Genomic DNA, 22,866 nt, shown 5'->3' on the forward strand with positions numbered 1-22,866 from the left:
CCGCAGCTGGCCTGACTCTCTGATGTGGGTCTGTAGTTTTAGGCCAAGTGAATATTGGACCACTGACTAGAGGACAGGAGGTCACCGGAGATTGGGGAGAGGTGACTCTGCATCAGTCCAGCCATAACCCGCTTGCTTCTCGTCGTAGCCGAACGGAACAGATGGTATTAGCACACACGAGTGTGAGGGCAAGTGAACTATAGTGGCATTTTTATATGACAAAATGTGGAGCCGTACCAACCATTTAAGTAGGCTACATATCAGAGTACGGTCTTTGCCTGCCTGAGGTTCTTTTTCTTTTTTTCTTTTCCAATGGCACTGTTATAAACCGCACGGATAAAAGCATCTCAACAACATTTTCTATCTCTAGAAGATGCAGCAAGGTAGATCGCTAGGATCACGTTTATCCAGCAATTTGTTGCCAGGCAAAGTTAATGGGGGCTCAATCCCAAGCGCCTCATAGGCCAGCGGATGAAGTTGGCATCTGCCAGGCGCACCCACTCGGCTGTTTCAACGACAGACTGGGCTGGCGACCTTGTACCCCTGAATTGGGCAAACAGAAATGACTTCAAAAACAACAGACGAATTACAAAGGAAACAATTTTTTAAACTCCTTCATTTGCAATCGAGCCATTGCTCCGTATTCAACACACCGGCGTTAATTCTATTCACTAGTTGGCGTCCATGTGTGACAAATTGCTTGTAACTTTTAATAACGTTGAGGTATGATTGTAACCAACCAACCAATCAATTGGACGGTGGGTGAACTATTTCCCTTCAAAACCAGTCATTTTGTTGTGTTCATGTACTTTGTAATATGATGAGGTCTTTATACATTTATAAGGTTTCAACGGTGATAAAGGCTCCCTGAACGAAACCATCACTTCCAAAGTGGCCTGCGACAAAATTGCCTCTCACACCCTCAATGACAGGAGAAACATCTGCAAAAGAAATCGAAGAAAAGCAGCATCGAATGTCTGCCATGAGCCATTTGAGACGATCCCCCCCGTGAAGAGAAAGTTCTTTTTTTAAACCTGCGGGAAGCCACGAGACAGCCGACTTTGTGAATAATAGATGCAACCTATTATTTTTTGATGGGCCGTTATATCAATGCAGTAGATGAGAGGATTATGAATGCGCGTTAGGCTTAAATTGAAGAGGATGAGGTGTTATGTGGAAGAAGTGAGCTCAAGTACAAAGTCAGTTGAAAACAGGTGCAGGTGAGGGAATGCTGTCAAAACGAAGGCAGGTGCCGTCGCCTTCATGCTATTCCCCATTCTCATTGGCAGTTGTGTTGCCAAATCGGCGCCCGTTGCTCCCGTTTGTTACAAACTCCTCCCTGCTGTCCTTTCACTGGCATCTTTTATGTCGAGGCGACTTAATTGTGGCTCCCAGGGGATTGTTGCCTCAATTTGCTCTGCCTCCATTTTTCCAGCATTTAAAACTTTGTTGTGTGTGTGTGAGGCGCGGTGTTTGGATTAAAATTACAGAAAGTCATATAGTAACAATATTAAGCACACTGAATGATCAAATACAAATATATGAGGTCACCTGTAGTTAAAGTGCTAAACCACACATCAGTTCTTCACTTTTTTTAAATTTTTGATTAAATGATTTCCTACATGTTTTTTTTAAATGAATTTTAAAAGAGTCCAGTTGCCTCTATTCAACCTTTTGTGGATTGTACTTGGTAGCCTGATAATATCCACAGACATTAAGAAAAAAAAAAAAAATAGCAAGCACGTAGTTTTTTTCTATTGATATTGTGCCAATAACTTGTAAATGACATGCAGTTTTGCTATTAGGCCACGGGTGCCCAAATCCAATCCAAATCCAAATTTGAAATGTTTCCCTCCTTCAACACACCTGATTCAAATGATCATCTCATCAGCAACTTCTCCAGACAGCTGACGATAAACCTGATCCTTTAAAGCAGGTGTGTTGGAGGACGGAAACATTTAAAACATGCAGGATAGCGGCCCTCGAGGACCGGATTTGGATTTTGTATGAATTAATTCACAAACACTAGCCAACACACTAATTCTAAATAAGAGTCTTTAAGTGCCTTAATAATCATTTTCCCCCACTTCCCGTGTTTATTAAACAATTGTTTTATATCACGCTGTGCCACATGCGTCCATCCCAGCCTTGTGGCGTGCTACCTTTGTGCCACTTGTGTGCTGCATTCTTTAGGCCGCGGCTGATTTAAGGTGGGAAGCGGGGGCTCCAAGCCGGTGCTGGGGGAGCCATAATGTCAGCTTGATTAGGCAGGAACACTTGTCACATCCACAGACAGATGGAAAGCCGACTCCTCCGTAAAAGTGAGGATGTAGCCGCAGGCTTGACAAAGGGGAGGGGCGGCCGAGCGACGAAATGTTTGATCCACCCGATCCGGCAGCCGCGGTGGGGTCACAGGGGCACAGGGACCTCACAGCTGTATGGAAATGAGCACCCGTGTCACTTCCACACAGCGGGGCAGTGTGCAGACCAGCGCGTGGTCGTGCACGGACGGCACGAGTGGGCTGCTGTTAGAAAAACGGATGAGGGTTGCACTAGTTAACCACATGCCGGATATTGTGGAGACGCTCTTTTGTCATCCAAATTTATAATTAACCATTATTTATTTATTTATTTACACTTTTTTTTTTTTTTAGATATAACTTTTTTTTAACATGCTGTTGGATTTCAATGTTGTAAAGATGAAGATACTTGGACGGTTGAGCTATCCACTGGTGAGGAAAGTTGTTGTTTAGCCTTCAGCCGCAGTAATGGGAGTGGGTGAATTACGTATAAAATGCTTTCGACACGTGGTGATTATCGGCAAATCGTACACGTTTTGGTCACGGCTGTCTATGGTATTGTATTATCCAAATCTTGTCATTTTCTATTTGTATTTATCTTAACAACAACAAAAAAAGACTTTTCTTCTGAATCAGAAATTGGCTGGTGTAAACTGTCTCTCGCCCAAAGTCAGCTGGGATTGGCTCCATGACCCTCATGAGGAAATGTGGTACAGAAAATGGATGGATAGTACAAGAATAACATTAAGCAAGTCACACATCTGTTACGGTTTTATTTGTTTGTAGTTAAAAAAAAAAAAGAAAAAAGGATGGTATAAGAAACTATTGAAGCTGAACTGAATTAAATTGTTGCATCGCAAAAACATTCAAAATGTACAGTTAATAAAGAACTTTTTTAATTTCTAAATTTTTATTCATCAAGCGTAATGGAGGCTTAGCATGTCAGGTAGTTGAAAGGGGAGGCTTGCTGAAGGCAGTCGACTTCATGCTGTGCCCTTTTTTTCATCGTTCTTAGCTGTCATACAAGTCTAAAAATAAGCTAAACACGGCAAAGTAAGCCTTAAACCGGTAAGGCCACGTGACATGGTGTTGAACATGCAAAGGGAGATTATTGCATGTTTGATGAAGGGGAGGCTCCTCACATTAGATCTAAATGCATTTTTTTTTTTTCATTTATTTATTTCGATTTATTTTTACTATAGCCATATTGTACTGAGAAGCCAGGGAAGCAATGTCTACTACATTATTTGCTCTGTTTTTGCTTCAGTGGCCATCACAACACATTAATTTAGCACCGACTAAAGAGCCCTTCAATAAAAGGAAAACCTTACCTTGGAGCTGCCTTATCTTTTGTTATCGGTTTTGTTTTGCGTCTTTTTGTCGTCCACCTCGTTGAGTAAGTGGCCACCGGATTGAATTCCCTTTCTGTGGAATTGCAGCTTTGTGTTGACAGAAACTGAAGGGTGAATTGACAAATAGAAAGGCGCAGGGTCGGTGTGTCGTTGTGGAAAGGTAACCTGAGGAACAGATGGCCTCGCGTTCACCTCTGCACAATGGAAACTCCACCTAAACGGAGTGTTAACTCCTCATTTGAGTCACTCGGCTCTCACAAAGGAGCCACTGTAGAAAATGGGCACAACAGTTGCAACGTCCGCTCTCAGTATATGATTACCATGTACAGTAATTGCTGTCCAAACATAGACTCCAAATGTGATCTTATCTGTTCTCAAAATCATCATTGGACTGTGCTAAGCGTTTAATGGATGACTATGTTTAATGAATTGCCTTTTTCCCCATTGTCTGAGCCACTCGTCACAAATGAGTCAGGAACTTGATTCCAAACTTGAGCAGTAATTTAAGGAACATGTCTCCACAGGACTTTTCCTACGATGACCCCAAGTTGGAATTCAATGTGGATGCCCCCAACGGTGTGGTCATGGAGGGCTACCTCTTCAAGAGAGCCAGCAATGCTTTTAAGACCTGGAACAGGTAAAGTGTAACAACCTAATACAGCAAGGCAATCCTTCGTCCTGCCTTAGATCTGTGTGATCTCTTCCCCACCCCCGGACTAGAATAAAATGTACTTGCTCATCCACTACACTAGGTGGCACTGCTGGTCTCATTGTCAGAGTGTGCACAGGGAGTATTAGCAGAATTGTTCTGTATTTCAATTATTTTGTGAACTCTTTATTTCTATCTATAGATCGTCTGCGATTTTCCCTCACTCTAGTTCTAAAGATTGCCTAACTTCATGTCCTCTCTCCCCGCAAGGCGATGGTTTTCCATACAGAACAGCCAGCTGGTTTACCAAAAGAAACTTAAGGTACAATTGGAATTTGTGAATATATGTCATTCAATAATGTGAGTTTTGCGATGATGGAATAGTCCTAACACGAAGACAGGTTTAGGTCCTAATTTGTCACTAAAATTGTGATTGTGACGCTCCTCTCCCCCAATGACAGGACTCTTTGACGGTGGTGGTGGAGGACCTGAGACTGTGCTCCGTCAAACCGTGTGAAGACAACGAGAGGAGGTTCTGTTTCGAGGTGGTTTCACCCACCAAGTAAGTGTAAATATTTACAGTGTGCGTGGCCCAACAACGATATACGTTTATTCTAAAATTAGTCGCTGTTGTCTTCTTATTTAAATTTCTCTTCTTAAATGACTTACCGGGTAAAAATATTCGTTGTATTGCAAGTCACTGTCAACAGCGTTGTCTACAGTTGCTGACTCATCTCGTGTTGCGTTACAAACTTGATGTCATGTCTATGTCTCAAACTTGTGCAACAAAGCACTCTTTGTGATTCAACTAATTACTAAATCAGGAATCCTAGTGACAGCGACGTAGCGTGTCAAAGAAACAATACTATCCAGTTGAATTGAGCGGTACGTAAAAAGTGGTTTTCCATCACCTTGTAGGAGCTGCATGCTACAGGCTGAGTCAGAGAAGCTGAGGCAGGCGTGGATCCAAGCAGTCCAAGCGAGCATCGCCTCGGCTTATAAAGACATCGCTGACAACTACTACATTGAGGTATGAATACGGGCGCCGCCGCGTATTTAACTAGGAGCGACACTCATTATATTGCCGCATCGTGTTTGAACTGTAATTATGTTTTTGTATTTCCTGCCCGTACAGCGTCTGGATCGCACAGCCTCACCCTCCACTAGCAGCATCGACTCAGCCAGCGAGCCCAGAGACAGGGGGGAGAGAGCGGATAAGGGAGTCCGGGGAGGGGGCGAAGGCCTCCTCCAGAGGGTGCAGAGCCTGCCGGGCAATGAATTGTGTTGTGACTGCGGCCAGAGCGCTCCCTGCTGGGCCTCCATCAACCTCGGGGTGCTGCTGTGTATCGAGTGCTCGGGGATCCACAGGTTCACCTTCCTTCTGTACATCTGCTCATATGCACAAAAGTTGGAACACTTCATGTATGCACTTCCCAATAATAATAATAATAATAATAATCATAATAAATCATCCATTTTCTATCAATCAATCAATCAATCACATTTTATTTATATAGCACTTTTCATACATAAAAATGCAACTCAAAGTGCTTTAAAACATTCAAAGCAAAACATAGAATTATCTTCAATCAAAAGAAAAGATAAATTATTTAAAAGTTGTTGAAAGCCAAACTAAAAAGGTGTGTCTTGAGCTTCCTCTTAAAAATATCAACAGTCTCTGCAGACCTGACATCCTCTGGCAGGCTATTCCAAAGGTGAGGACCAAAATGGCTGAATGCAGCCTCGCTATAGTGTTTATCAGTAGGGTCACAGGTGTGTTGGAGTTGATCCCAGATGACTTTGTGCTAGAGCACACTCTGGACTGGTTGGCAGCCCATACACATAATCATGCATGCTTTTGGAATGTGGGTGAATTTATTTTTTTTTTAAAACTGCGCAAGCACAAGGAGAACATGCAAATTAACTCACCTATAAGATAAGCAGTTTGGATAATGGAGGCCTAGATGAATCTTCCACAGACACATTCCCAATTTTTTTTTTCAGAAAGTCTTACTAGAAGAATAGAAGCTATTATTGCACCAAAGGGGTGAACCAACTCTTTGTTTTTAAGACCTGAATGTGTAATTACTAGATGTTCAGGGATAAAGATATTTGTATTATGACATCATCTACAAATAAATGACAAAAAAAAAAGTCAACATTAAGTGCCAAACTTTTTCTTTCAGGAGTCTCGGCGTCCATTGCTCTAAAGTGCGATCGCTGACTCTTGACTCGTGGGAGCCAGAACTACTCAAGGTAAGCCGTTCCCTTTTCAAAGTTGGGAACTTTCCATGTGAATATACGGGAAACAAACCAGGGATTTTGAATATTGACGATTATTATTATCGATTTTTAGTGACATTCTTTAACGGCCGTCTCTTGTGTTCAGCTGATGTGTGAATTAGGCAACACTGTGATCAATCAAATTTATGAGGGAGCCTGCGAGGAGCTCGGGGTGAAAAAACCCGGACCGTCCAGTACAAGGTCAGTGTTTGAGCCTTGCACTAGCCATGCTCTCACTTACTCTGTCATGTGCACGTTTTTAAAATGTCCACTGCGGTGTCTTTGTTGCTCCAGACAAGAGAAAGAAGCCTGGATTAAGTCCAAATATGTGGAGAAACGCTTCCTAAAGAAGATGAGTGGGAGCGAGGCGTTGGTGGAAGGTGAAAGGAAGTCGCGGCCATGGACCGTGAAGAAGTGCCAGCGACACAACAGCTCAGTTCGGGCGCCAAATAAAGCCCGCAGGAAATATCATCGTTACGAGCCCGGCAGTGCCTCACCTGCGAATCTCTCAGCAGGTCAGCGGGGCAATGAGCCTTGCGGCTGTTTTGTGACCATGAGCGGCTTCAGAACCAACCTGACTCGTTTACTCTTGTGAACTTTTGGCAGCGGCTGCAGCCAAGTTTCGCCGGGATTCCCTGTTCTGTCCAGATGAGCTGGACTCCCTCTTTTCCTACTTCGACACAGGCTCGGGTCCGCGCAGTAAGTCCGCATCACATCACTCGACCTTGACGGCGGGAATAAAAGCAGGGGTGGGCAAATGTTGGTGCTCAAGGGCCACATTTGGTTTGGTTCCGATAACAATACCTATGTATGAAAAGAGGTTGTTATTTTAATTTTTTTTTAAGAACAGTTTCATTTTGAAATCAGGAGCCAAATGAGATTTAGGTGAACATTTTTCCATTTATGTTAAAATGGCATTTGGTGGAAAATGCTTGTAGTAGCTATAAAAACTGAAGAGAAAGAGGGGAAAAAAAACTACCAAAAAATACTTAGTGGGCCGGAATAAAGAATAGGACGGTTTGTATGTGGCGCACGGGGTCATACTTTGCCCACTCCTGACTTAAAAGTATTGGAGGGGAAATCCAAGAGATGGCGCTATGCGCACAAGCGATGCCTTATGTAATAATTAACGTGTCCGTGGCTTGGCGTGGTTTGGCCCCGCAGGCCTGAGCAGTGACAGCGGCTTGGGAGGAAGCACCGATGGCAGCACCGACATCCTGGTGTTTGGTTCTGTGGTGGACAGCGTCACAGAAGAAGGTACGTGTGTTCTTTTCACATATAAGCACGCGAGTTATATTAAATGGCAAATGCCCATGTGAAATGGAATAGTTCATGGTGTTATACTCTCACCCCAGATGGATTCTTTTGAGGAATTTTGGGAACCACCTAAAGGGTATCTAGCAACATGACAGTCAATTTTTCTCCTAGGACAAAACATGCCACTCATTCCGGACTGGTGAGCCATCTAAGACCTTGTATGGCTCACATCTGCCAGGACGCATATTTTCTGTACATAATTAGGGCTGGGCGAATACCTATACCAGATATCGGGCTGTTACCGGCCTTATTTTAAGGTATCGGGTACTCGTATAAAGGCTGCCAATACCAGCCAACGATAATTAAAGCAAAAAAAAAATTGTTTTATGTAAGTCCTCCTCAACAGTAGTTGGCGCTATTCTGCGGCAGTTTGACAGATCAGTGAATCATCGTCTATGTTAGGAAGAAAGGTCTTTGTTCACATTTTTTGTTATTATATTGTTTATTAGTATTCATCCACAAACAATCATGAGGAAATTGCAGTGACTATTAATATGTCGCAAATTCGTCTGCATTACTTTTTGAAAGTCGTTGAACTAGTTTATCTTCTGTTGCTTCTCTTCCGCACCAGAAGAGGAATCGGAGGAGTCCTCCAGCGGCGAGGTAGAAATTGAACAGGAAGTGCCATCGGACCCCGAGGATCCCAGGGAGCTGCACCCCGGCGCGCTGCTCCACCGCTCGTCCCGTCTGCACAATTTGCCCCTCATGGCGGAGGCGCTGGCGCACGGCGCCGACGTTCACGCTCCGAGTGAGGAAGAGGATGGGAAAACGCCACTCATACAGGCCGTGATGGGGGTGAGAGGAACTTTGTTTTGCAAGAGCAGTCTTAGCGACATGCTTTTACGAAGTCTTAGCGACATGCTTTTACGAAGTCTTAGCGACATGCTTTTACGATTTACACTCTTCTAATCTTCTTCTTCTTCTTCATCAGGGCTCTCTGATAGCTTGTGAGTTCCTGCTTCAGAATGGAGCTGATGTCAACCAGAGGGACATGAGAGGGAGAGGCCCGCTGCATCACGCCACCTACCTGGGACACACTGGGTATGACATCATGCAGGCGACATGTGCCACTGAGTGATTTTCTTTCTGGGAGGAGACAATTCTCCTACTTCATGTGCTTGAAGTACAGTATACCATATGGGACTAAACGTGTGTTGTTGTACAGCCAGGTGTGCCTGTTTCTGAAGAGAGGGGCGTCGCAGACAGAGGTGGACGAGCAGGGCTACGACCCGCTCAGTATCGCGGTGCAGGCGGCCAACGCAGACATCGTCACCCTGTAAGTGAGCAAACACGTTTTTACACGGGTGGCCAAAGTATAGCTTGAGGGCTACATATGGCCCGCTCCATTCTTTAAGCTGGACCGCTGATTTTTATTTATTTATTTTTTAAAGTTCATTTATATTTATTGATTTATTATTAGTTTAGCTCATTAAATATTTTGTTGATTGATGTAATGTTAATAAAAACAAAACAAAATGTATTCAATCAAATCACTGAAATAAACATGAATTATTATTTTATAATTAGGTAAATAAAACATTTTACGGAATAAACTAATTTTAGTCAAATATACAATTTTGAATATTTTATTAAGTAATTGCTTATTTCATTTAATCATTATATATGAAGTACTGATTAACTGGTCAATTAATGCAGTGTGTCTGCTATTGTGGTATACAAATTAAACAAGATTAGTAAAATATTAGGAATACCCCTTGCTATGACACAGTGCAGTTGTCTTAACACCACGAACAATTAATTACACATTGCGGCAACAGTTAGCCACAGGAGAATATCCTGTCATTGTTTTTAAGCTGCTAGATAAACTATTACGTGTTTAAAATTGTAATTAAGTAATTACTTCCCAATAAAACAAAAATGCAATGAATTGCTAGTTTGTTTCAAGACTGCCTGGCGACTGGTCCAGCGTGTACCCCAACTCTTGCCCAAAGCCAGCTGGGAGAGCCTCCGGATCACTCGCGACCCTGATGAGGACGAGCGCTATAGAAAAAAAAAAAATGGATAGATGTGACAAGAAAATGAAGGAGACGTCCCTTCCTCATCTCATTTGTCCATCTGTGCCCTGTCTGTCCTTCCAGTTTGCGTTTGGCGCGGATGAATGAAGAGATGCGAGAGGCGGAAGCCCCCCTGGGACAACCAGGTCAATACCCCAGCACCAGCCCCACTGAGCAGCAGTACAGGAAGTGCATCCAAGAGTTCATCTGCCTCACCATAGAGGAGTTCTAGCATCTCTAGCTAGTCCTCCTGTAGCTGCCTCTAAACACTGATGTCAGCTAGATCAAGGCTTATGAGCAACGCAAAAACCCCTTGATGGACCTTTTCTAACTCTTACTGACTAAACTCCCCCCCCCGTGCACCTCTGATTTTTCTGCTCGGATTCTGCTCACCATTCCGCACTAGCCACATCACTTCAAGTCAAATGACATCTGCTTGTTGGTGTTCTGCTAACATTCTCTCACGCTGTGGGTTAAGCTCTCACGGGAGGCCTGTCGCTCCATTAACCCGGACCAAACCATCTCTCCTCAGCCTGAGGTGTAAATAGTCTCATTTAGAAGCGCTTCACCGTTAAGTGCGATGTGGCATCAGGCGAACAAACATCAAAGGACAAAATTGCAGTGCGTGTAAAGCGGTGTCAGGGAAGGATGTAGAAGTTAAACTGTGACAAAAAGATGCTTTGTAGAGTGAGAGTTGAACAATATATTATGATACATTTCTGTAAAAGAAAAAAAAAAACACTCACAAAAATGAAGTATGGACTTGATATTTTCATGTCAACCAGTTCCTCGCCATTTTATTTTGTTCGTTAAGCCCCAAAATATGCCATTGTTCAGGGCTTTATTTTGGGGTGTTTAGCTGACAAAATACAAAAACACTTTTGACGGTGATGCAATGTCTCTTCCTGCTGCTTTCTTCGCTCCCTTTATTTGCCAGTGGAAGGCTATACGTTTGCTACCTGGGCTTTCAACTCGAATGAATGCACTACTTAATACCACCACGATCACATTTCCAATAATAGAAACCATCAATAAAATACAAAAACATATGACCGCATGGGATGGCAATCCAGGCCTACAACAAATAGCGAAAACCAGACCTAAAAGGTTTAGACAGTAATTGCCTATAGATGCCACAAGATGGCAGCAAAGCACTAATAGACAAGGTTATGGCCGAACTAAATAAAGCGCCTCCCCATACTTCAACATAGTGTCTTGGCGGCAAGATGGTGCCAAAGCAATATTTTTCCATTAGACATGGCTATGGCCTGATTACAAAAACAGTGAATCGGAGAAATAACAATCTGCCTTTAACCATAATTTGTTTATTACATGAGCATAGTGGCAAAAGCGATGATCTCCAGGAAGAGACATTACAGAGGCGGTTGACGTTTTTAAGAATAGTCAGTGCGTCATTTATTGGGGTGCTAATACTGTGCACTTTTCCCACCTTCAGTATTATAATTTTATTATGTGTTAGTTTGTTTTCAGGTACTCTTCTTTTTTATCTCAAGTTATTGTCCGTTTCTGTCTGTCTGTCTATTTTATTTGTCTTCCCAGAGGAGCCGTGCAATGCATTTACTGATGCAGTTTATTATCTTCTGTTAACGATTGTCATTTAAGTCTTAAAATATTGCTCGGAAACAAAAGTGTTTTGACAATATCTCGATAATAGCAGTCGTAGAAGCCCTTTTCTTCACAGAATGTGGAACGGCCTTACATTACGTTTGAATACAATAATCAGCATTCAGCACCGAAAGAGATTTTCTGAGTTTATGGAAAGAAATGTATTTAGTTTAGTTCCATTCGTTGTCGCATTCAGTGGCGAGGAGGAGGTGATAAATACATAAAACGTGAGCTAAGTGGTTGGACGTGGCAGTTGAGAGTGTACTGTGAAAGGATTTACACTTCCCTTGAAAAAAAAACAAAACAGTGCTGCTCACTGCCCTTTACTGAACAAAGATGACTTCATGGCTATATAACCACACCTGCATTTACTGTACTTGTAAATACTCCTCCATGTTACAATATCTGTATCGGTGAGATTATGGAGCACATTTCTCTTACATGTTTACACACTTTGGTGGCTCCAATGCCTAATAGCTGACAGTGTTCTCTGCATGCTTTGTGGGCGAGTCAACGCGATTGCCGCTCCCAGCATGCTTTGATATTTTTCTACGGTTTTGATCACATTGTGCAGTGCAGTCCTGTGGAATAAGCATGTACCAACATGACCTCTCTGATGTCACCGTCAAAATCCTTTCCTCAAGCAGTAATTTCATTATTTTTGTGGTTTTAGTTTCCTCTGCCAAAGACTTTTGAAGGGAAAGTGTCTGAACGTGTACGGTATTATATCACGGGTTTGTTTTTTTTTTGTTGTTGTTGTTTTCTTCAAAGTGAACCAGTTTCTGAGTAGATGCAGCTTAGTCTTATATGCTTTGTGACGTGACAGAGTGGTAGAAACACTGTTGGTATGCTCACATGAACAAAAACAGGACTGAGATTCGCACATGGCAATAGTTACAGACTGCAAGTAGTACAAGTCTGGGAGGGGTGTGACCGTCGCCCTTGAGGAAGTGTTCAATGTCGTGTCCATTGTGTGTTTTGACATAGGAGTGGTAAAAAGGTGCTGTAAATAGTACACTTGTGTATTTGAACTCCATGCCTGCCTCTCAGCGTTCCATAGCAGATCGTGACGCTCAGATTTGTTTCATGTTTTGTCTTTTTACTCTCTCTCAAAAGCCACCCGACAGTCCAACGGTTGGACGCCTTGGAAACTGTTATTCCATGTCTTTAGACACACTGAGGCCAACAAAACAAAAGATGAATACAATAAAACTGAGAAACTCTTCATGAACTAACCCGGCCTGTGCTTGCTTTCATTTGTGTTGTCCTCTTGCATTCTCTCAGCATTGTAGCAATATTTAGAATCACTCTAAATTGATCACTTTAGCAATATTTGATCTCAGTGAGTGCTCTGTGTTGGGAGACTGCTGTATTTTTTTTTTTTAATGAAATCTGCTCTAGTATGTCCAAACTTTCCTAGAAACGCTGGGGTTATTCAAAGCATTGTGAGCCATACCTTTTTTAAATGCTGCATTTTAAAATTGAAATTCACATTAGTGCTCAGTATCAAGTGGTGCAGGCGTTTTTGGCCTGCAGCACTACCGTGTGCCTTGAATAATTCAGTGTCTTCACTTGTAAAACATTCATGTGACCTCACAAGCATTTTTTTTGGGACACCGACTATTAAATTTTTACTCACTTGCCAGGACTGTTTTAAACCATCATTTTGTATTCAAGGAAAGACAGCGTGGGACGATAGACACTAACTGACATGTCAATGCTTCTCTCGCCACAGGGGTTGCCAAGGGCAGCAGAAGGTTTAAATCCTTACCACGGGATAGAGTGAGTGAAGCATCCTGGGCCGTCGCTTTTATACTGTAGTGTAGAGGGACACTTGGGTCTTTTCTTGCTCTGATTACGGTGTGTTTTTTTAGGGGTCTTTTGGTCTGTCTGGTGCAAAACATCTGGAACTGGCTTGTCTCTTTGCAAGATATCTACATCGCGTATTATTATTTGGTGTCTTAATACAATCACAGTCAGACACATTGTTAGGTGTAGCTGCACATTCTAATGAGATCCAATACAAAAGTGACATTAAAAAAAACGATCTTAGAAATCTAAAAAAACAAAAAAGAAAATGAAAATATAGAGCCATTGCTGGATTACTTATACCGAGCGCACTGGGTTGAGGATTTGACCCAGCACATTGGGTCAAGATTCTGATCCAAGGGGTCTATATCGCTGGTGTTGGGCCAAAACCTTGTCCCTCCAAAATAGACCCAAAAAGTGACAGATTTATTCAACAGAGAGCATGCTGTTTTCAACACTTTAGAGTGTTAAAAAAAATATAATAATAATAATAATAATAATATAAATATATATATATATATATTTATATATATATATATATATATATGAAATTCACCAAAGTGTGACTTTGGCCCGACGCCAGCGATAGATGCAATCACGTTTATAGCCACCATAACGAAATTAGTCTGATTCAGAGCTTGCTGTGTTTGGTCGTCAGGTGTACCGTAGGAAAAGTATCCAATTTCTCTAAGTTAGTCTGAAAATGCTTAATTTACTTCAATCAATGTATCTATCGATTATATTCGTGTTTCTGGGCTTGTGGGTTACAGGCAGAACAATTCAATTCTCTTCCACTAGATGGCAGAAGGTCGACAAACGTGTGTACGTCAGCTTGTTGCCATTCACGCACCAGAATATTTTCAAACAAACAGGCCCAGATTGAGACGTGATCCTCGTTATTTAAGTCTGCTGCACATATTTGCGTAACAATTTTGTTTGGTGAAGTACCATGAGATTTTTCTGAAGTACAATATGTGACTCGGCAAATAAAGGTTGGGAAACACGAGGCTACTGATGTAGCTAATGGACAGGATGCTCCCCACTCTCTTCCTGTGCATTTTCTTTTCCTCTGACCAAACTCGACTATGTAGCTACATGTGGTCGAGCTGTCGTTTATGTTCCCTTCAAAACAAATCACATGCTGCTCGGCTTTTGGTGTGTTGTGGAGCAATCTTAACATTTTCATCCACTTGTGGCAGCCGCATCACAGCTGAAATGATCAAAATGCCTTGACTTTCAGGTGACATCTCCCGTGGTGAAGTCTTTCGCGAGTTTTCTCTCCTCGCATCTCTACAGCCCGAGAAGCTGAGGAGGAGAAGTCTCCAGTTCAGCCGCTGCGAGAAACCTTAAATTAAGGGAACCTTTCACCGCCGATCGTCATCATCTTAAAGTTTTGAAGCCAACCCTTAGCATACATTTCAGCTGAATGTGGATCAAAACTGGACTTTTGTATATTGACTATATACGTATGAAAATGGTTGCCATAATTCATCTCAGATGTATGGATATCAGAATGAATAGCCTCCACTCTAATAAAGCCTGACTTTAACATAAGTATAAGTTGGTATTAAGGGCCTTTATTTGAGGATATGACAGGAGTATGGCAGCTTTTATATTCAAATGTCGGTCAAACCCTTCCATGGACGTCATAATAAATAACCATTCAATGAAACACCACACCCTCAGACTTCAATCCAGGTTTTCTGATAATGGTTTCCCTCTGAATGGCTTTCACCCCCATTATTGATACTCAAAGTGGCACGTGACTCACGCACCCATTTGAACTGCTGTCACAGAAATGTTGATAAATACTCATACCAGCATCATTACCAACTACAAAGCATTGATATTTCTCATTGGCTCGTTGTTGCTGTCAAATGTTGAAAGCCATCCTAGCATTTTCACCTTTTGACTCATTGCCCTATTTCTCTGGATTTGGCACGTGTATCGTCATTAATACACAACTCCAGCTGAAGCAAATGGATTTAGTTTAGTTGGTGATACCATTTGATGTTTTGTATAATTTTGTAAATTGCACATTTAATAATAAAGGATATCAATTTATTATGAAAGGAAATGGCTCATAATTAACAGATTTTTATGTCATTGTGTTGTAATTACTAATTACATTCTTCTTTATTGGGGAGAGAGGCAGGGTACACCCAAGACGGATCACCAGCCAATCGCAGGGCACCCAAAAAAAACAAAAAACATTACACTCACATTCACACAAATGAGCAGTTTAGAACCTTCAATTAACTTTTATAACAATGTTGGTTAAGAAGCACACGTATACTATGCATACTCTACTCAGAAAGGCCAGAGCAGCGATTTGACGTGTACCACATCATTTTATGTGGACCGCAAAGGCAGTTCATGTGTGTCGACTACCAAAACTGCAAATTGTCTTAGTGTCTGTCTAGTAATGTTGAGATATTGCAAATATTTTGTTACCAATCTCCCTTTTAAAATAAAATTAGATTAACATTTTTTACTGGTTTCTGTTCTGTATATGTGAAAATTTGAGTGGATCATCAATTTATGTGTCCACAGTCATAATGGATGGAAAGCATAACTAGAATGTGGCCTGCAACAAAAATGGGTTTTTGACACCTCTGTAGACCCACATTGCTGCCCTCAGATCATTAACATTTCATTTCATGTAATGTTTTTTTCATCAGCCCAGAGTCCCACAAAACTACACATTAGTTACGATTTATGCCAATGAAAGGGATAAGCAAAAAAAACATTTCTATCCCAGGCAGACGTGCTGATGTGATGTGTATATTTTTTGATACTGTAACCCCGCCATATCAGATGATGGCGCTCAAGAGCTTTTTGCGCATTCCTACCTACGCCTCGGCGGAAAGTGAAGAATAAATACGGAAGTGAGTTTTTCAGTTCCTGCTGCTAAGCTATCGCCTCGGTGTTGTCTTCGTCCTGTCGGTTTGGGGTCTGACCGCTGGAACTACAGCCCTAATTCGTATCCAGACCCGAATCCCAATTTTCATCGGGGTCTCTGGAGAGGTATGTCCAATGCAACGCATAATAAATTAACAAATTCCATACCTGTGGACGTGCAACTCTTGTTATGTAGCGCCACGGCTGGTAGCATTAGCAACCTCAACGTAGCACTGGCCTATGTTAGCCTTTGGTGGCTAATAAGTGTGTAGACACCACATTCGGTCTGAGCTGCACCATCCAAATCGCTTTGTTGAAATAGTAGTTAGGTCCACGTGGTAAAAAAATATTTATTAAGGTTAAAGCAGACTGGGTGTTTGCTAAGAGTTTTTGCAGCCTCTCTTACATGACACGAGACGTCAGGGCATCGAGCCTCGCGTGACGCAAGATAAGTAAACGTCAGTTAGTGTCAGTTTTAAAATAGTTCTTCGATCTCTTTATAGCGTCAACATTTAAATGCGGTTTGTGGAGAGATAAGCAGCGTGGCAGTTTGAAGTAGTGACAATACGGTATTGTTATCATGGAATAACAACATGTAATACGTGTGTATTTATTTGATTTGGTTCTTACGCTGTGTTAGTCAATCCGCAGATGTGTAGCACAAATCTTTGTTGTTTTTTTTGTGTTGTCATTGTGTCCAACTGCTTTTGGGTAATGCATTTTTATTAAACAATTGTGTCATGATAATGATTGAAGTTACATGTCGAACTATCATTTAGCAACAGCTCATTTCTCACATGTTTATACAAGACATAGGACTGGGTGATTAATTGATTCAATGAATCAGGGGAAACTTTTTTTTTGTGGTCTCCACTCTATCTTTAACTGCTGCCGGTAGCAACATGCCTGCGTCCAGTGATGAGCTAGATTACAAAAAGCATAGTCAGTGCGGTTTCTGTTCAAACTGCTCCCGTGGCTATTTTTCAAAATAGCAACTACCGGTACTAAGTTTATTTTCCGCTAAGAAACAGACACCGTGAGCACAATCATTTTCACAATTGTTTTACTTTACCCCGCCACCCGGTACCTTTTTGATAAAAGACGGATAAAACTGCATTTACTGTACTTTAGAATATTAACTTCAATTTCTGTTTGTGCGTCCTTTTCTATCAACAGATGAACAACAACGGGAACAAGAGAGCTCCAACCACAGCCACTCAGCGACTTAAGCAGGATTACCTCAGGATAAAGAAAGACCCTGTGCCTTACATCTGCGCTGAGCCTCTCCCCTCCAACATTCTAGAATGGTACACTCGCCATCTTTGCACCACACTCTGCCTTTTGTGTTTCATTGCAAAATTTCCAGACAGTTGCGTTTTATTTAAACAGTTCAAATTTCATTTAAAGTGTGCCCATTATTGCTGTCGAATCAGGTTGTGACTTTTTACATTTTCTTTTACTGGCCATTGTTTCTACTGATTAATTTATAGTCACTCTATACAGTACCCATTATATGAGGAAATACTACAATGGGCTTTGCTGTCATAGTAATTACTTGTTGGCTGCGTGTTTTCCAGATTGCCATTTTTTTCTAATCGGCATCTGACTTTTGAAAAGCAAACCATGGAATTACCGTAACCACTGTTCAGTAGCAACTCTTCGGGCTCCGTTTCCACTTTGTTTTCCACTAAGCCCTCCGTGTCTGGCAAGCTGTTTGCATCCATGCACTGAAAATGTGCTGGTAGTAGCGTTGCTGCAGTTGCATTCACCAGCATTCATTGCTTGGAGATGGTCTTACACCCTTTAGCTTTAACGTGCTTGTCAATTTTCTTTCTAATCTCCTGAGACAACTCGCTCCTTTGCTTCCTCTGGTCCAAGTTTAGTGTGGTACACACCACGTCACCAAACTGCACAGTGATAATTTGTGGTGCAATGGATAATCTTTGATCCGTGATCCGTACGGATCAAGCACCACGTTTTGAGCGGGGCGTGATTCGCGGTATGGTTGGTGGAAAAAAAACTGCGCATTCACATTAAGGCAATCTAATTAGTCTGTATTTACTGTAATAGCAGTAGAGGAAGTTGAAAACACGCAGTATTTCTGTGTACACTGTGAATGTTTGATAGAAGCACGCCTTTTCAAGCACTTGACAGATATGTGCCAGATTCTATTTACACGTCTTTGAGTCTCAAAATGTGACTGTGTACTGTCTTTGAATAGACTTCAAGTCCATTTTGTTTCAGTCTTTTATTTGTTTTAACATGTGCACAGCTGAGGGAAAACGTGATAAATATTAGGGCTGAACGATTAAGGAAAATAATCTAACTGCGTTTTTTTGGGGGGTTTTCCCCAAAAGATTGTGATATGACTTGCTTTTTTTTTCTTCCCCAAGGTCTTTTTCTAATGTATTTTTCAACAATGAATCTTTATTACAGACAATGTCAGATCTGCTATGCATTATAGAATACCGAGGTAAAGGCAAATGAAGTGCATTCATTCATATGAAAGACAGTTTATTTACTACAATTAGAGGTGCAAAATTACTAAATATTTTGATGTGCAGTTTGGTAGGCGTTCTATAGCAGGAAGGTCCAGGTGAAGTTGCTCAATAACTTCAATTGCTTCATGTCCACACTCGCACAGACAATGACGTCTTATTCAAGTCACAGAGATGTTGAAAATACTCACAAGTGACGGAACTCTTCTTGTTGTCTTTCTTTGAATGTGGTATAACATGTGCAACATTTGTCTTGTCTCCTGCAGGCACTATGTGGTGAGAGGTCCTGAGAAAACTCCTTATGAAGGTAAAAAAAAAAAAAATGCTTCTGAACATTCTGTCAAGTTGATTCCCAGTCTCATGATAGGTGTTTAGCAAAATTGTTCCCATGTGTCATACCGATCCCATGGGTATTTTGGGTTTCCTGGCGCCACATGACCTTAACCTACAAGATGGTGCACTTTGTTTAAGGGAAAGAAAAAAAAAGATGCATCAAGTGGTGATGAGCGTATACATACTATAGTCACAAATCACAAGCAGAGACGCTTCCAGTCTGCTGTTTCGCAATGTCTTCATGCTTCACACGTCAAAGGAAGCATTTTCCTCATAATTAGCCGTTGAAGTGGCGCTGCCGCGTCAGTGCATCATAACCTTTTCACCCCAACTGCACTGCTGGAGTGGCAGAATGAAGCAGTGCACACACATTTATTCTTAACCTTTTTGCACAGAATTGTGTTGTTCTCATCTATGGGTGTGTTTTGAGTGCGCTCCGTATTAGGAGTGAAACGAGTCCTCGATTTAAGAAGATAAAAATGCTGAAGGATTTTTTTTTTTTTTTTCCCGGGTAAATAAATTTTTTCTTGTGTATTCATAGTTGTTCTTTAACCAAGCAAACATGTGATCTGATAACTGGATTAATCAAACATTAGAATGAAGCTTTTCGCTATGCAAGCTGCCTGTCAAATACAGTACGTGTTTATGTACAGCTCATTTGTTTAACTCTAAAGTACAATACGGTGCATTTACAAGTGGAATTAAATGGATTATGTACATTTAAGTGCAGTGTTAATGTTCAAGCGGCATAATTTGACAGTGGCTTACGATCATAAATATACTTTAAACAATAAAACATTCAATAAGAAGGCATAATGTGAAGTTGAGTTTACTAATACACCAAGCACATCCCTCTTATTTTTTATGGTACTTGTCACGCAAGTGTAAAGACAAGCTGTAAAACCTCGAAACGACCAAACACAAAATGACTCATTGACGTCGGAGTCTTGCAACTTCTTCTCTTCTTGTATTCTTCTCGAAAATCCCTCCAAAAAGCCAAAGAAAAAGCAGAAGCATTCATACAGTTGATCGTCCTCCACAAGTGACTTGAAAGCCATATTTTACACAAATTCAACACTGTGTGCTCTAAGATAATCTTTTATTCTAATTATCCATTTTTTCCAACTTGTATTCCTTCTAGGAGGTTACTATCACGGAAAGCTCTTATTTCCCCGGGAATTCCCTTTCAAACCACCAAGTATCTACATGATAACCCCCAACGGCAGATTTAAATGTAATACGAGGTAAGCGGATCACTTCCTTCCTTCTTTTTTTTTTTTCTGGACATATTGTCTGACAGTGGTGTCACGTTGTCTTGCCGTAACGCTCCCGTGTCGTCTCCACAGGCTGTGTTTGTCCATCACGGACTTCCACCCGGACACGTGGAACCCGGCGTGGTCCGTCTCCACCATCCTCACGGGTCTTCTCAGCTTCATGGTGGAGAAAGGACCCACTCTGGGCAGCATCGAGACCTCAGACCACACGGTGAGCCCTGACATTGGAGCTCGATGACACACAGGGCGGGCCACCTTATACATTAGAGTGTTGGTTTTTCCCGAATAAAAACATGTAACCATTTTTTGGTCTGTTTGGGGGCTGGAACAGATGAACGGCATTTCATTTTATTTCAAGGGCGAATATCGATTTGGTGTACAAGTGAACTGAGTTATGATCTTGGTCGTGAAGGTATCTGTTGTAATGGTTGTGCTTGTTTTTCCCAGAAAAGACAACTCTCAGCCCAAAGCCTCGCCTTCAACCTGAAGGACAAAGTCTTCTGTGAATTGTTCCCCGATGTTGTGGAGGTGAGCCAACCTAAGCTTGCCGCTTTCATAGTAGGGCGGAAATATTTTGAGGAAGAATTGAGTTTCACTTTTCTTTTTCCCCTCCATATTACACTTGTGATTCATTCGACGATTAATTTTATCCAAGGTCCTCTTCCAATCTATCTTTTTTAACAAGCAAGCAATAAATGAGTGTATTACAATAAATGTATATATCAGATTTATTTAACGTAAATGCTTTCTTCTTATAGGTTGATATTAACTCATTCACTGGCGTTGATGAATTTGCTTGTCTTTTCACATTCCAGCCATTCAATCACAGGAATTTATTCATATTTTTTTCTATTCTTTTCCAACATTAGGGTAAAAGAGGGTCCAAAAATGTCTGGCAGGGAATGAGTTAAAATAAAGGCAAATGAACCATTAATTAATATTAGGCTTTACACGATCAGAACCACCAATAATAATCACCTTTCCAATCAGAAGACGGACCAATCTATTTAAACAAGTTGTTCATTTACTGCACACTACTTGCAGGGGCCCACAAATAACCCAAATTTGCATATAATTGATGCCCATTGAAATGCATTGAGAATAAATAATGGAACAATGGCTGTTGGTGTGATTGGCTATTTGTGTTCCATCGCCAGGAGATGAAGCAAAAACAGAAAGCACAGGAAGAGCTAAACGCCCGCACTCAGCCCCTGCCCTTACCTGACGTGGTTCCCGACGGCGACCCCCAGCACGCCCATTACGGCATCCCCGCCCTCAACGGAGGTCCCATCCCACTCGGTGGCGTCAACCCCGCCCAGGGCCTGCAGCAAGCCAACCGCAACCACGGACTTCTAGGCGGCGCCCTTGCCAACCTGTTTGTGATCGTCGGCTTCGCCGCGTTCGCCTACACGGTCAAGTACGTGCTGAGGAGCATAGCGCAGGATTGAGAGCCGGACAAACGTCGGGTGGACGGGGGACGTTGTGTCCACGGACTCTGGAGGACAGAAAGCAGCCCGCCCAGGAGGGACTGTGAGGAGGGGAGGGAAGGGGGGGGTGGGTGTCAGCGGTGGCTCATGGGTTGTGGAGGAGCAAATTCTTTGACAACGCTGGTCACATGTTGCTTCTGGGGAGCGACAACCTTTTTCTCCTCTATTGGCAAACACACTTCCTCCTGCTCATAGTTTGATGTATTTTTGACAGCAAAATGTTTACACAAAGAGAGCGGGAACGGCAGATGTCACCATGGCGGATCACAGTGACCTACAAAGGCACATCAGCAACTAGTTGTCTATCTTCAATTACCTCAGTTTTTTTTTTGTTTTTTTTTTTTTAATCAAAACAAAAGTCTTCATAGACAAATGTTTGAACCACATGTATGCGGCAAATCAACAACAACAAAATAGCATTGTAACGAAGCGACCGGAGCGGACACATCAGCTCCCTCCAATCAACCCATGAGCCCAAATCAAGTCATGAGTTCGGGACCAGTGCAGTTGGGGTTTGGTTTAGATGACCACTCTAGCGTCGCTCTGTACACACGCGTCCGACTAGGAGACGCGTGAGGAGAATCAACGTTTTGTTCCGTATATTTTCTTTCTGATCAATTTTGTCTTTTTAATTTATAGACAAAGCCTTGGAGTGTGTAGTCGGATGACACAAATAAAGTGTCTAACATGACTGCTTATCATTGTACTGTTGTGCATTGCGTTTATTAGTGAAGCTAGTGGACTTTTTTTTCTCAGCTACAACACTTCCGAAATAAACGAATCAAAAAAGGACTGCAGTTGTTTGATTGTACAGCTAAATGGCCCACTTGTCACGCTTCACCTAATGTATGAAAATAAATGAACCTGCCTGGAGGGGGCGTTTTCAAAAACCAACAGTGTGATAAATTGCTCTCAAAGCTTCCCGCTCACGTGAACCGCTTTATTAGGCACACCTAGATCCAACCGTGAGGCAATCCTTTGTTGACGCCCTTCTACGTTTCCCTTGCTGAAGAGAAGCTTGG

General features: G+C 41.9%; 2 protein-coding genes across 2 annotated transcripts in view; both read left to right on the forward strand.

Annotated features, from left to right (window-relative positions):
• acap3b (ArfGAP with coiled-coil, ankyrin repeat and PH domains 3b) overlaps positions 1-15,428 on the forward strand; it is a 54,706-nt gene extending 39,278 nt beyond the window's left edge. The window contains exons 11-26 of the mRNA XM_086040444.1: positions 4,177-4,289; positions 4,572-4,623; positions 4,763-4,863; positions 5,220-5,331; positions 5,437-5,669; positions 6,488-6,557; positions 6,691-6,785; positions 6,879-7,099; positions 7,191-7,283; positions 7,740-7,841; positions 8,473-8,696; positions 8,833-8,942; positions 9,067-9,177; positions 10,001-10,062; positions 13,278-13,324; positions 14,592-15,428. Of these exons, the coding sequence (XP_085896570.1) occupies positions 4,177-4,289; positions 4,572-4,623; positions 4,763-4,863; positions 5,220-5,331; positions 5,437-5,669; positions 6,488-6,557; positions 6,691-6,785; positions 6,879-7,099; positions 7,191-7,283; positions 7,740-7,841; positions 8,473-8,696; positions 8,833-8,942; positions 9,067-9,177; positions 10,001-10,062; positions 13,278-13,324; positions 14,592-14,660 (1,815 nt within the window). The 3' untranslated portion in view covers positions 14,661-15,428. The remainder of the gene's footprint in view (positions 1-4,176; positions 4,290-4,571; positions 4,624-4,762; positions 4,864-5,219; positions 5,332-5,436; positions 5,670-6,487; positions 6,558-6,690; positions 6,786-6,878; positions 7,100-7,190; positions 7,284-7,739; positions 7,842-8,472; positions 8,697-8,832; positions 8,943-9,066; positions 9,178-10,000; positions 10,063-13,277; positions 13,325-14,591) is intronic.
• Positions 15,429-16,233: 805 nt separating this feature from the next.
• Positions 16,234-22,636, forward strand: ube2j2 (ubiquitin-conjugating enzyme E2, J2 (UBC6 homolog, yeast)). Its single transcript, XM_086041811.1, has 7 exons — positions 16,234-16,378; positions 17,429-17,559; positions 19,017-19,057; positions 20,225-20,327; positions 20,430-20,568; positions 20,805-20,885; positions 21,515-22,636. Exons 2-7 carry the CDS (start codon positions 17,429-17,431, stop codon positions 21,803-21,805), a joined length of 786 nt encoding a protein of 261 aa, XP_085897937.1. The 5' UTR covers positions 16,234-16,378; the 3' UTR covers positions 21,806-22,636.
• The last annotated feature ends 230 nt before the right edge of the window (positions 22,637-22,866 follow it).

This window comes from Filicampus tigris, chromosome 9 (genome assembly GCF_054856515.1).
Source record: "Filicampus tigris isolate MCC_2025a chromosome 9, RoL_Ftig_1.0, whole genome shotgun sequence".
Taxonomy (NCBI): domain Eukaryota; kingdom Metazoa; phylum Chordata; class Actinopteri; order Syngnathiformes; family Syngnathidae; genus Filicampus; species Filicampus tigris.